Here is a 13241-nt window from a genome sequence, read left to right on the forward strand (position 1 = left end):
GCCGAAGTCAGGTACCCATTATACACCTGGGTGGAGTGAGAAAAGTAGCGTAAATGCCTTTCCCAAGGACACAACGTTAAGGATCGAATCCGTGATCTCTCGTGTTCGCTAGCCTAGCCACTCGGCCATTCGACGCCACATATTTGACGTCACCGATATGATGACGCGTCATCAGTGAGAATGATGGTACAGATCATATATATCCCAGATAGGTTAACACCGGTTTGAATCAGTGTTCTCTCTTGGGCCGTGAAGAAATGGTAACAGTAGACAAGTGGCCACTGTGTAATAATTCTTAATGCCTGAGCCAGTGGAGGGAAATAATCTGATAGTATATTTCACCTTGAAATATAACCACAAGATAGCGGTCAGGACAACCAGGTCGTCCTTATGAAGAGGAGGTCACATAGTATAGGATTGACTGTCCTTTTAAGTACAAAACATGCTAAGTAAGTAACATGCTAAAGGAAGATTTTTCCCAGTGTGGGAATGTTTGATAAGGCAGCTCTCAATATCTTTCATTTTAATGACTCAAGTAAAGACCATGTGCTGATCATTGGTTGTAGATACGTATATTTACCAGTGTTGTGTAAAAACTAAATCATCGAGATATATGTTCATGTAGTTATGGCAGCTCATCACGTGCTCATCATGTGCTCGTGGTGTCCTTCTTCTGGGACCGCTTCCACAACAGCACACGTCGGTCTTCACTCGCCATCAAAATTCTGTAATACAAAAGAAGTTCAGTAAACTTTTAAAAAGTTCAGGAAGAGCTAGAAACCCCTTCCTGTAAGAATATATCCTTACTCAAACAGCAATGAAACTTGATGACCCATGTGCCACTAGGCAGAAGAAACTTGGTAGGTAGAAGAAACTTGGGGACCTGAACAACCTTAACCTGAACAACTGATCGTAAAGTCATAGAAAGGAGTCATTTCTGTGACGTCATGACCCGTTACTAATTTGCCCCACCAAAGAGCACACAGAAGACAAATGATCGAAAGACTACATAGATGATTTCAGAAAATACAAATTTTTTACATGAATAAAAGAGAAAATTTCATCTCACTGGCACTTTAGGGTGCAATAAAACAGCATTCCTGTCCTACCTGTAGATCCCAGCGGAGACCAGCCCGCCCAGTAGCGGTCCCACCCACCAGACATAGTGGTGGTCCCACACGCCGGACGCCACGGCCGGGCCGAACGCACGGGCTGGGTTCATGGAGCCGCCCGAGAACGGGCCGCTGGAGGGGCGGGGAGAAGGAGGAACAAATCACGACAAGGGAACAGTTATAATGCATGATCTGTGCGAACATCAGTAGCTGGTCGTAATCTAATTATAATGGTAAGTTATGAAGGCCTATCACAGTTAATATAGAATCCATCGTATAAAGATCTTTTTCATCGAGGGGCGAGGCCATGACAGAACTGGCTGGCGAGCTATGACCCTTTCCGTCACAAGAGTCAGTTGACTTGGAATTCGTACACGACACATCCATGACTGACCCAAGCATGCCCTCAATTGCTGTCGTGAATCTATCGCACGACAATTTGACCTAAGCAACGGAGTACTCTTTAATACCCGCACGTAATGCCGACGACAACGGCCAGCGCGATCGCTAGTGGTGGGAGAGGCTGCTGGCTGTTGGCCGAATCCACGCCGCTCATGAGGATGATCAGTATGAGGAAGGCGGTGATGAGGACCTCACACAGAATAGCGCCCCCAGCGGTCACCCCTGGTCCCACAGAGTGCGCCCCACCAAGACAGTCTGTGTAAATGTTGCTTGGTACGATAATCTGGAAAAAGGAGAGTATTTTAGATATTATGTATAAGCTTTATTTTCCTGTTGGTTAATTTTTCTTTCATCCCTTAAAAATTGTGGGAGCGCGTTGTATACAAAATACCTAAGCAGTGTAGACGAGGTTACTCTTTTACTTGTATTTTACGTATTCTACTTGTAGCCTACACAGTCCTAACTACCTAACTATATATTTATTGCAACTAAACATACGCCCTCCAAGAGCCGCAACGACTATAAACAATTCTGATATTTTACCGTTTGAGAGTACGCGTATACAGTTGCACAACAATTGTACAAGGTACAAGGTATGGCATCTACTGGTAACGTTACCTAATTACTGTTCAATAAGGCTAATCTACCCAATACAAGAGTATATAGCATAGGATGAGAATGGGCTTTTACAATCATTGGGGGGATTTCTAACGTCTAGACATTTCTAATGTATTTTGCTATGTATACCATGCATTATAGTGGCCCATACCTATCGGGCCTTGCGTGAATTGATGTAATACCTTAGTGAAACATGCTCCGGTCATTGACCCCGCTATTTGGGCGATGACGTAAGGGATGCCCAAAATAGGGTTGAAGTCCCCAGCTAAGGTGATCCCCATGGTAACGACAGGGTTCAGGTGCGCGCCACTGTTACAGGTGGGGTAAAGCGGGGTTAGTGGTCAAGTCGTTTCTTCGTGGGCCTTATATGGAAAAAGTTCCCACCTTAGATAGCTTAATGTGGTTTTTGCAATGTGAAATATTTGATATGAGATCAAGGATTGGGCCACATGAAAGCCTGCAACCTTCCCATTGCTCTTTGGAAGCGAAGAAACAGCCAACCTCATCATCAACATGATTGTATACTATGTTTTTGTTATATGCAACATGTATCTTTAGCGATGTGTGTGCTTCTATTGGACGTCTATTGCATGTTTGAACCCTGGAAGGTTAGCCTATAGGGTATCACAACGACGAAAGTAGAAGAAATGGGTCACACCGATGGAGTATGACAGGATGGAAGTCATCCGTTAAAATCCGTTTCAGATAATTCATTGTACTTTTGATACAGTTAAAAATGATAACCACGTATGTACAGTATGTCTCTACCTACTATGTATTTTTGAAGATGAACAAGGTGGCCAAGATTGCGTCCTACCTGACTGGTCCTATGGCGATGAGGAGAGAGAAAAAGGAAAACCCGGTAGTCAGGGACACGCCCAGCAACCAGGTGGGACCAGCTGTGCTGCCGTAAGCTGTAAAAGGAGAACACCTGGTGAGTTAAGACTGTTAGTGGGGATTGCATTGTCTATGACGTAAGATTTAGACCGCCACTTTGTGATTTATAAATCTTACAACATTTGTTTATTGATTGATGGTACAATCTCCAAGTACGCGGTAGCGCTAAATGGCGGTGAATTAACTTAATTACTTTGGTTTAAAACATCACGTAACAAATAAATAAGATTGACGCCATACAGACAGGACAATCACATTACGTACAAAATCACATTATGCACAGAAAAGCTCTATAAAAGCAAGTCAGGACATTGAACTGAGAAAAATAAACTAGGGACGCATCAGGCCTTATTGTAGGCGTTTGTCTTTGAAAAACGTTTTATTTCGTTCCATGTTTGAAATAAAGGTGAACAACGTTTTGGCCACAAAAAGATTTCTCATTTACATACCTCCTGATTTCAAAAGCTTTAATAATGGCGTCTTGAAATGTAGACATAATCTTCTTCCAATTGGACAGTTTGCAGTTTGTTGCCTTAATTGTGAGAAGTCATAGGGAGCCAAAACAGGGTTGCATTATCCCTATCCAAACATCTGCTTAGAGCGTAAGCCTGCCGTACCTGATACCAGACAAATGATGAACACGAAGAGAGTCATCCCGACATACTCAGCGATACACGGCAGGATGAAGGACTCGTACAGTTGCACGGGAGGGTCCTTGGGTTTCTCTGGCGCGTCGTCTTGACCGATCGTCGTGAGAGTTGATGTGCTAACGGACTGTTTGATGCACCGGAGTTGGACGCTCGTGTCGTTTGGCGAGGTGTACGTGTGGTCATACGCGTTGTTTTGGTACGCAAAGTCCTCTTTTCCTATGGGAAACAACGAACAATGAAGTATACAACAACAATCTTTATTGACACAACAAAAGTACAGCGACTTTCGTAAGGTATTCTACAACTATATAATTATGCAAACAACGAACCATGGGAAAAAAAGAAGTAGCCTACGTACGATTATATGAATAATTCAACATGTCGAGTTTAACCTATCACTTACACCACTAGCTCTACGATCTAAACATTCTTTGATTTATACATACAAATAGTTTATCGCACACGCCTCTCTTTTTGTTTCAGACTGCAGCAATAGATGGAAACACGGATCATTGTCCTACACGTCTACAAATATTGATATAGTCAAATTTAGCTGCCTTCTGACATTAAGGCTGTTGGAGATTATTACCGACGATTGGTTATGTCATAGTCCCACTAAAATTCTGTCCATAAAAAGTCGTACGCAAATGCGACTGAATCGGCGCGGTTGAATTTGCCTTAGGTGGTGATTTTAAACAACGGTGTCATAACCAAACACCGAAAATATTTTTTTCCGTAGCAAGACAGTTGAATTTTGTCAAACGTTTTGCTGGGATAGCCGTGCATGTGTCCTGCAAAATTCAGCCGCCTAAAGTTACGGAGAGTGCAGTCACAGTTTTAGAGCCTTGTCGGTGGTCTGTTATGTCACAGACTGCTTAAAAAGTCTACAGCATAAAAATCGTACGACGCCACACGACCAATGTGACCATGTCGTAAAATACAACATGCCGCCAACTTGACTGCCAAGTAGTTTAAACAGGGCCTGTCGGCAACCCTTTATCTCATCTCCGACCATATAAAGCTATCAATCACAACTTTTATGCCCTCTTGATTGTTTGCTTGACGCCATGGCATTCACGCGCTTACAATTAGCCTTCTGGCATGACTTTGCATTTAGTGCAAGCGCTTTCCATGTTCCCCCTTGCAATTGACGGTAAGAAGACATGTAGAAACTTTTGAAAACGCATAATTTTCATATGAATGAAAAAAAAATTCGGACCGCATAATTTTGTCTTGAAGTTCTCTTCATATGAATGAATGAAGACCTTTATTGTACAAATTAACTTGGTTGAGTACAGGTCACGACAAATGAAGTGTATACTAATACATCTATATATCGTCAAGTTAAGGCAACTAGAGTACAGTCCACACATCCGATGTTCCTCTTTTGCAAATTCGAATTGCTAAAACCAGTTCTGTGACGGCCAGAGCGGAGAAACATGTATGTTATGGTATAAAAAATAGTTACGCCTACTTTTTACTATGTAAAACTCATGTAATACAGCATGGTCAAGCTCAAAGGTCGGACTTAAAATCCTGTTAACAATCACTTGAAGTTAAGACAATGGCGTTCCTTTAGGAGAAGTGTGATATAATCATGGGGAAAATTCTGTTCAATGCCCGAAACACTCTTTCTCGACAACAGCAGCAAAAAGGACAAAACAGATATCTTTAAAACAACAGGCCTGTCGACAGACATATCTATATTTTACTTACTTGTATGTTGAGGAGGATGCTGGGCTTGTGAGGTACTGGACATGATGAGAAATACTGCACTCTTCTCAATTTTCGTCAACACTGTGGCGAAATCTTAGTCCTTTGAACCAAGGAGAGTTTATCAAGATTGTGATTTCGTCGGTTAAACTTTGTTGTGTTGACGACCTTAACAAAATAGGTACGTGCCCAGGGTAACCGTCGAGGAGAGTTAACGCCCCTTTTGCGGGGTAATTCGTTAATGAGAGGTCATCATCAGTCGACGTGCTTTCGCTACGACGGGGTTATACCGCCCTTTTTACGGGGTGACATGCCCTTTCGTTGGCTGTCATACAAGACGGGGATGCGCCAGTTCTCCCGTCCGGATGAATGGTGTAAATCACCGTATGATTTGTAGTGAATCACCAATTCCAGACAGAAGGATTTGAACCATCGCACAGTACACCGGGGCATGCCCCTACTATTTTTTGAAAGGTGTGGTGGGTTCTTTTACGTGTGCGGGGTGTGGCTCTCCCCGAACACGGGACCTCCATTTAACGTCCGATCCGAGGTACGTCCCGAACCCTAGATAAGCTAGGTACTCATTTACACCTGAGTGAAGTGAGGAAAGTCATGTTAAGTGCCTTTCCCAAGGGCACAACGTCGGGGCGCAAGTTCGGACATGTCTCTGGGCACAACCCGGGATCGATCCCGGGTCCCATTCTTTGACAGCGGCGCGCTCTACCAATTGCGCCACACGAAGCCACTGAGAGGTATGGGTGCTGAATGATCTCCGGGCAGATGCGGAGGGTGTTTGTGGTGGTACCGTCAACGGTATTCGTTGAATTAAGTAAGGAAGTATTGTTGGCTTCGATTTCAGCTATAGCTCAAGTCAGGCACCCATTACGCTATACGTAGAATGCATGAATTTGAGCGATTCGGCTATCAGTGTGAATTACGAGGAATGGAATACGGCTGATTACGCTCTACGTAAAAGGGTATGCGGGCCGTATATATGTTGGACCAGAAAATCATTGTTTTCCGACGTGTCGGTTTTTCTGACAATCGTCTGCCCCAGCTTCAGAGGGCTGTTGGGAAAATCAGCTACAGTTTTCCGTTCCCAACATCTGCTTGGAGATCGTGACTTGGCAATAAGAATTGCAAACAGGCATGTGTACATAACGTTAAAAAGTCTTATCGCGCCATTATGTAAGTCTTGTGTATCGTAGTGTAAGTGCATGTGTACATTTTGTCATCATGCAACGAAGGATTTTTGCCTTGAAGCATTGCATCGTGCCATTTATGAAGACAATTTTAATAGGCAGAGATTAAAGTTTAATACTTAAACTTTCCTATGTCTTTTTGACATCGCCAGGATACCTTATTATCTTCTTAACAGACAATGAATGACTTCAGTGCTGCGGTATCAGATATGACCATCACCTTCTGAGGCGACTACGTCACGATGGTGTGACGTCAGGGAGGAGAGTAAAGACTAAAGTGCAGTTCGCGTCCCGACTACAGAGGTATGTAGGGTCTCAATCACAGCGGTGGTTGGTAGGGGACCGTTCAATATTTGTTATGTCTAGTGCCGTTGTGCCGTTGGGACTGCAAAAAGAAACACACACACGCACAGTGTGGCTCACACACACACACACACACACACACACACACACACACACACACACGCACACACACACACACACACACACAAATACACACACACACACGCACACGCAAACGCACACGCACACACACACACAGAAACATCATGACTTTGCCGTTGGATTTCCTGGCGGTCTACATAAGAGCTGCAGTAGATATTGTATACACGTTTGCACCTTTGTCTTCGTAACTCTTGGAAATATGCAGACTAGCGAATAACTGTTTTGTTTACTGTTACACTCTACATACTAGATAAATGTTTCTAATTCTGTAACAAACCATTTTGATGCAAAAGATATAACAGCAATTCGAACGTTGACTATCCTTAGGCTGTTTAACCGATACATCAGCTAAACTATATAGATGAATTGAATTGAACTTTCTTCAATTTAGCTTTCTTTCATGCACCGTGATAGAAAGTTTTCCTTCCTACGTTAGCTTCGACCTCTTGGGAACTACCAAGCACTAAAGATAAATAGAATATATGACAAGCATGCAAAAAGATGATTCATTGAGGCTAATGAACATCAGCCACAGTGCAGGACAGTTCAGTTCATCATGCTGCGGCGGCTTTCGAGATGTCCCTCTTCCCTGACCGCCTCGAACGGGCCAGAATCTTCGATAGCAAACGTCGGTCTTGGCTGGCCATCAAGGTCCTGAATGAAGTTTGAAAAAGAAGCTCTCTTTGATGAAAGAAGCATTGAAGGACAACTTTGCATTTGGTTCAACATGTTTTGGGGCTGTTCACCTTTCTCTCCGTTTGTTCAAAAGAATTTGATACATCCCATTCGCTAGATAGATTCAACTATATTTAAGGGAGAGATAACCCTTACTGTATATAAATAGGTCAATATATCAAAGAATGTCTAGACCTTAGAACCAATTGTGTAAATGATACGTTGGACTCAACATGTGGATTTACTCATATCTATTCATATACACGTATGTATAGGTTAATTCATTTGTATCGACTTAACTGTTTGCATATATAGATTTAGTAGACCTTACGAAAGTCGCTGTACTTTTGTTGTGTCAAAAATGATTTCTGTATATTGCTATTCACAAGCAGCATTCCTGCCCTACCTGTAGATCCCAGCGGAGACCAGCCCGCCCAGCAGCGGCCCCACCCACCAGACATAGTGGTGGTCCCACACGCCGGACGCCACGGCCGGGCCGAACGCACGGGCTGGGTTCATGGAGCCGCCCGAGAACGGACCGCTGGAGGGGCGGGGAGGAAGAAGAACAAATCACGAGCTTTATTATGGTAATTATGGTATACCGGTACTGAGTATGTGCACTTCTTTGAAGAACAATTTGTGCTCAAAGAGAAAAGAGGATAACATTGAATGAACGTTTTTATTTGAAATTGTTAAGAGATTTACTGTTCTAATGTTTTAAAGAACTGGAGACACAGACAGATGACCCTGTCGACCAAGTCAAAAGCTCCTCATGAGGCATTTTGGCGATCCCTCAGGGGCGGAGCCTTTTATATAGTACTGCGATCCAGTTGCCACATTTTGGGGCTACACCTTTGCGGGAACTATCTTTGCCTGCAGCTGTAGTAGGGTAGCAGGGAACACCTCTACTGCTTTGGACATAAAAAGGCACACAGTTATTACAGCTGTCCTACTTCTGCGGAGAACTAATTGAAGATGGCCTCTTCCTAGAAAGCTTCTTGGGGTCCTTAGGCGAGAAATACATGTAGAAGAAAAGAAAATCGCCCGTACCCGCACATAATGCCGACCACGACGGCCATCCCGATCGCCAGTGGTGGGAGAGGTTGATTCTTGTACTCAGCATCCACGCCGCTCATGAGGATGATCAGCACGAGGAAGGCGGTGATGAGGACCTCACACAGAATAGCGCCCCCAGCGGTCACCCCCGGTCCTACAGAATTTGCCCCACCATGACACATTGCGTATGTGGTGTTCGGTAGAATGGCCTGCGAAAAGACGAAATAGACCAACATTAAGTTTCTTTGCATGTTGGATATATTTATCTCATAGCGTTTTAGCGCTTTGTGTTGAAAATTGTACAGCATTTCTATACATATGTACCATTTTACAGCACGTAAAACGAAAAGTAAAGCCCCTGTCACACATAGCCGACTATGGACTTACGACCATCTGTAGACCACGGTTGGGAGTCAGTCCTTAGCAAGGTCATCTGTGGTTGAGAGTTGGTCGACGAGGTTGCCTACATGTCTTTAAAAGTCGTTTGCGCCAGCCGACTATGAGAAATCCAACTCGGGAAAGTCATATTCTTCTTAGATACGATCGGAGGAGCGAACTGGAGCCAGAAATATATGGATTGCAGGCTACTCCCGTGCCAACCCAGCGCAGAACCTGTCGTGGGAAATTTAAGTCCTGAATGTGTGACAGGTGCATAAGCTAGATCTGTATATCAGCACGTGTACGAACACGTGTGTTACCTTTGTGAAATATGCTCCGGTAATAGACCCCGTTATCTGGGCAATGACGTAAGGGATGACCAGAATAGGCTGGAATCCACCAGACAGGGTGATTGCCATGGTAACGGCAGGGTTAAGGTGTGCGCCACTGTATCGGGACAAAGAAGGAAAAGTTTATTTCAAATATTTTGGTTTAGATATTTTACATTTGTCATGTTACGGCCTAGAAGTACGGTGAAAAGTACGCATGACATTCAAGTTCTTCATACGACTTAGCTTTCTTACTTAGGTCTTACCCCACCACAATCTTTCTCACTCCGTCAAACATGGGCGTGCCTGTCTGTCTGTCTGTGTGTTTCCGGATATTCGCTAATGGTCAGTTTAACTTAGTAAAGTAACTCGTTTTGAAATTCTCAAAACATGCAGCTGTGGACGGGAGGTCTGGAATGGGTTGGCTGGTGGTGGTTGGCTTGTGGTTGTTAGTAAGTCAGTACAGTAGTGGTCAGGGTGGGTTTGGGAGTCAAAATTTGATTCTTAATCTACAACTGGTCAGACTGCTCCCGACTTTTCGCCAACCTTGGTTGGCTGGTGGTTGGGAGCCATGGTCGGCTATGTGGAACCGGGGCTGAAGTTTCCTTACCTGACCGGTCCAATGGCGACGACGAGCGAGACTATAGCAAACCCGTTGGTAAGGGCCACGCCTATCAACCAGTTGGGTCCAGCCGCACTTAAGTGACCTGTACAACGACATTGCTTGTTTTACTTGTCCATGACTCATTCGAATTTGGTTCACCACGTCAGGCTCTATAACTATTTCCACGGCAAATGCTCCGCTGAGCTTCACCCATCATATCTGAGCTCATATCTACCTTATCACTTTATAACGCCTCCAGGCAATGCAATAACCTATATAGTCGACGTACCTGTTGCCAGACTGATGATGAAGATGAAGAGAGTCATCCCGACGTACTCAGCTAGACACGGCAGGACGTACGTCTCGTACAGCGGTGCTGGGGGTTCTTCAGGGTTCTCAGACGTGCCGTCTTCAGGGTTGGCTGTTGCTGTTAAAGGGCTCAGGACCGATGGTTGGATGTGCCGAAGCTGGAGGTTGGTATCCTCAGACCGTGATGGGACTTTTGCGTTGCCGTTTGTCTGGTCTGTTGAGCAATTCATACATAGTTCTGTACATACAAAAATGTCTCAAGGCCCCCATTCCACTAGACGGCGATCACGCTGCGATCTCACTGCGACCTAATTTGGATGTGTACCTCTTAATTTCATAACTTGGATGTAATGCAAAATACGTCAAAGAACCCGCCGCACTTATCGAAAAGAGTGTAGGGGTCCTTCCCAGTTAGCCAGACTAAAATCGCCCGACGGTTAGGGGTCATTAACCCCATACAGCGAGAGATTGTGTAAACGCATGCTTCTTGCCGGTGTGAGCTGATTAAAACTGAGCTCTTAGTGAGCAGTTGCTAGTCTCATGATGTTTCTGACCCAGGAAGAAGAGTCGCTGTTACAGTTATGTAACCCGTAACCTCGGAGTGATCTTCGCGTCACATCATAAAGTGACCTTCGGGTCTTGTTACGCGGTGACCATTGACTAAGAATATAATAACATATCATATATTTGCATCGAAATATGACTTTAAAAACAGCAAAAGATACAAATCGTAAAAAGATCGCTTTTTACTTTAAATTTCGTTGAACGCTTTGTCCATTTTAGGTCGCAGCGAGGTGGCCGCCCTAGTAGCCGATTTTACACGTCCCGTTCATTCCCTACCAATCACAATAACTGACATGGTGATCCAATTATATACTAGTAGTCATAAAATCCTTAACTTCCACCATTCCTTCTTTTTTATTGTCGCTAGATTGCTGTCTGTCTGTTTGTTTGCTTGTGTACTCTCTAACTTGCAATTAGCCTCCTGGCATGAAATGTGATCAGTCGGAACCTTGACATTCTTAGAGATATCGGGTTGTCCTTGAGCATACAAGTGAGTCATTCAGGACATGATCAAATCTCTATGAGAAAAAAAGATAAAATTGTACGGTTCTTGGTGACAAATGTGCTAAATGTTGGCACATCGGCAACCAAATCCGTACTGACCGTAGTGTGTATTTTGGCACACTTTAGGTTAAGACAGATTAGCCGAAGAGGCTCAATGGGCGTCACTCCACTGACAGGGAAGGTTGTGTAAAGTGCCTTTACCAGGGGTACAACGTTGGCGCATAGTGAGCATCGAACCTGGGACGTATTGGTTCTGAGTCCAACACTTTAACCGTGGCGGCACACCGACGCCACAATCTACAAATCTATGATAATATATTGGAACCCGACAGCTTTACATGCGAATAGTAGATACGATGTGGTTTGTTTATAGTCAAATTATCGTCCTACGACCAGAAGAAAGCGGAGACAATCAGTTCAAATACTTAATGTTCGTTCATGGTACCGGGATCCCCACATGCCAGTAGTTTTTCTAATCAGACAGACGTTTCTAATTTTTACTAATAAGTTCAACGTCTAGAGTCATCAAATAGCAATATACTAAATCAACTGATTTTTAAAAATCATATCCAGCTGCTTGAGCTACTGCTATTTGGCGTATCTTATTACCTGGATGTCGACGTGTCTAGCGTCATCTTTTACCTGTAAAACCGTGTCAAAGATCATGCCTACGTGACCATAATGGCGTTCTTTGAGTTGAAGCGCATCCAAGCGGAAACGTCAGTTCTCTGACTGACACCTGTTTTCAGCAGGAGAATTGACATGCTCGTACGCAACAACAGGGCTGTCGACAGATATATGCAGTCCGCCATTTTTCTTACTTGTTCTTCTACGTCTAATCATGGCCTTAACATAAAGATTTACTTGTCCTTGCTTGTGAGATCATGTCCCGCGTTAACTGTTAATCAACCAGTTCAAAGATACTATCAGATAGCATTTAAAACGTTAAGAAATACCCAATAAAAGTTTGCTTAGTTCATAGCTTTCTTCTTTTTCATACATTTGGTCAGAGTTATAAGAGTCAATTTTATCTGTAACCCTCGTGTTGAGTTAAACGATTATTCGTGACAAATTTCATACGTACGTCGTCCTTCCAGTTGAAGCGCGACCAAGCGGAAAAGTCTGTCCGCTGCCATGTTTTGAACAAGGGAACACCAAGCCATGGTCGTACAGGACAGGTCTGTCAACAGAAATGAATGTAACTATCCCCTCACCGCTGCAATTACTTACGTTCAGAAGGATACTCTGCTTGGACTCGGGTGCCAGACATGACCGACATTTTTACGCTGCAGTCTTCGATGTTTGTGAAGTTGAAGGAATCTTATTAAAGTAGCCCGTTTGACTCCACCTTTGACTAGCTTGCCAGTGCTGGCTGCGTTCAAAGCCGCGGGCGAGGACGATAGTTATAGCACCCGGTTTTTCTAGAGTTCTTAAGTGCTGATCACGTATACCACGTACGGGTGTTGCTGTACATAGGGTATACATGCAGATCAAGGCGACAGATCCGACAGTCTGTTTTGTGTAGACCGGTTAGTCAATCAATTTATTCGATCATTTCTGTATTTCTTTTCGCATCCCATTCATTATTCACTACAAGTCAGAAGGCATCCACGTGCGTGTTGGTTCAAGACTACATGACTTACATGTTGACGACCTCTTTTAAAAGAGCATCTGTCAAGGGAAACGTAGTCCAAACAAAACACGTTCCTATATCAGATTCCTCGCTTTTTGCTGATTCATTTCGTGCTTTTGCGGAAGCCTGTGAAGATTGGGGGGGGGGGGCA

General features: G+C 43.9%; 1 protein-coding gene and 1 long non-coding RNA gene across 7 annotated transcripts; one reads left to right on the forward strand and one right to left on the reverse strand.

Moving 5' to 3' along the window:
* Nucleotides 1-508: 508 nt before the first annotated feature.
* LOC136440795 (aquaporin-8-like) lies at nt 509-13215 on the reverse strand. Of its 5 annotated transcripts, none has more exons than XM_066436906.1 (7): nt 8120-8174; nt 3647-3895; nt 2950-3046; nt 2315-2441; nt 1583-1797; nt 1110-1244; nt 509-725 (listed from the first exon to the last, which is right to left on the reverse strand). In XM_066436906.1, exons 1-7 carry the CDS (start codon nt 8172-8174, stop codon nt 650-652), a joined length of 954 nt encoding a protein of 317 aa, XP_066293003.1. In that variant the 3' UTR covers nt 509-649. The 5 variants fall into 5 exon arrangements, with proteins under 5 accessions (XP_066293003.1, XP_066293004.1, XP_066293005.1 ...); XM_066436907.1 differs by lacking the exon at nt 8120-8174 and adding an exon at nt 5396-5560; XM_066436908.1 differs by lacking the exons at nt 509-725; nt 1110-1244; nt 1583-1797; nt 2315-2441; nt 2950-3046 and adding exons at nt 8764-8978; nt 9468-9594; nt 10087-10183; nt 10370-10627; nt 12688-13215 and having other exon boundaries at nt 3749-3895; nt 8120-8254.
* On the forward strand, nt 6007-9013 carry LOC136440801 (uncharacterized). 2 transcript variants are annotated; one of them, XR_010756717.1, is made up of 3 exons: nt 6007-6221; nt 6747-6897; nt 8126-9013. It is a non-coding gene; the product is annotated as an uncharacterized lncRNA (long non-coding RNA). The 2 variants fall into 2 exon arrangements; XR_010756716.1 differs by having other exon boundaries at nt 6015-6221; nt 6771-6897.
* Nucleotides 13216-13241: the final 26 nt, after the last annotated feature.

The sequence above is a fragment of the Branchiostoma lanceolatum genome, chromosome 8 (assembly GCF_035083965.1).
Source record: "Branchiostoma lanceolatum isolate klBraLanc5 chromosome 8, klBraLanc5.hap2, whole genome shotgun sequence".
In the NCBI taxonomy this organism is placed as follows: domain Eukaryota; kingdom Metazoa; phylum Chordata; class Leptocardii; order Amphioxiformes; family Branchiostomatidae; genus Branchiostoma; species Branchiostoma lanceolatum.

Coding starts and splice junctions, on each gene's coding strand:
- LOC136440795 (XM_066436905.1), bottom strand. CDS start 12,736: ATGTCGGTCATGTCTGGCACCCGAGTCCAAGCAGAGTATCCTTCTGAA. Junction 10,604..12,687: donor AGCAGAGTATCCTTCTGAAC/GTAAGTAATTGC, acceptor ATTGCTCAACAG/ACCAGACAAACGGCAACGCA. Junction 8,979..9,467: donor CCGGAGCATATTTCACAAAG/GTAACACACGTG, acceptor GTCTTTTCGCAG/GCCATTCTACCGAACACCAC.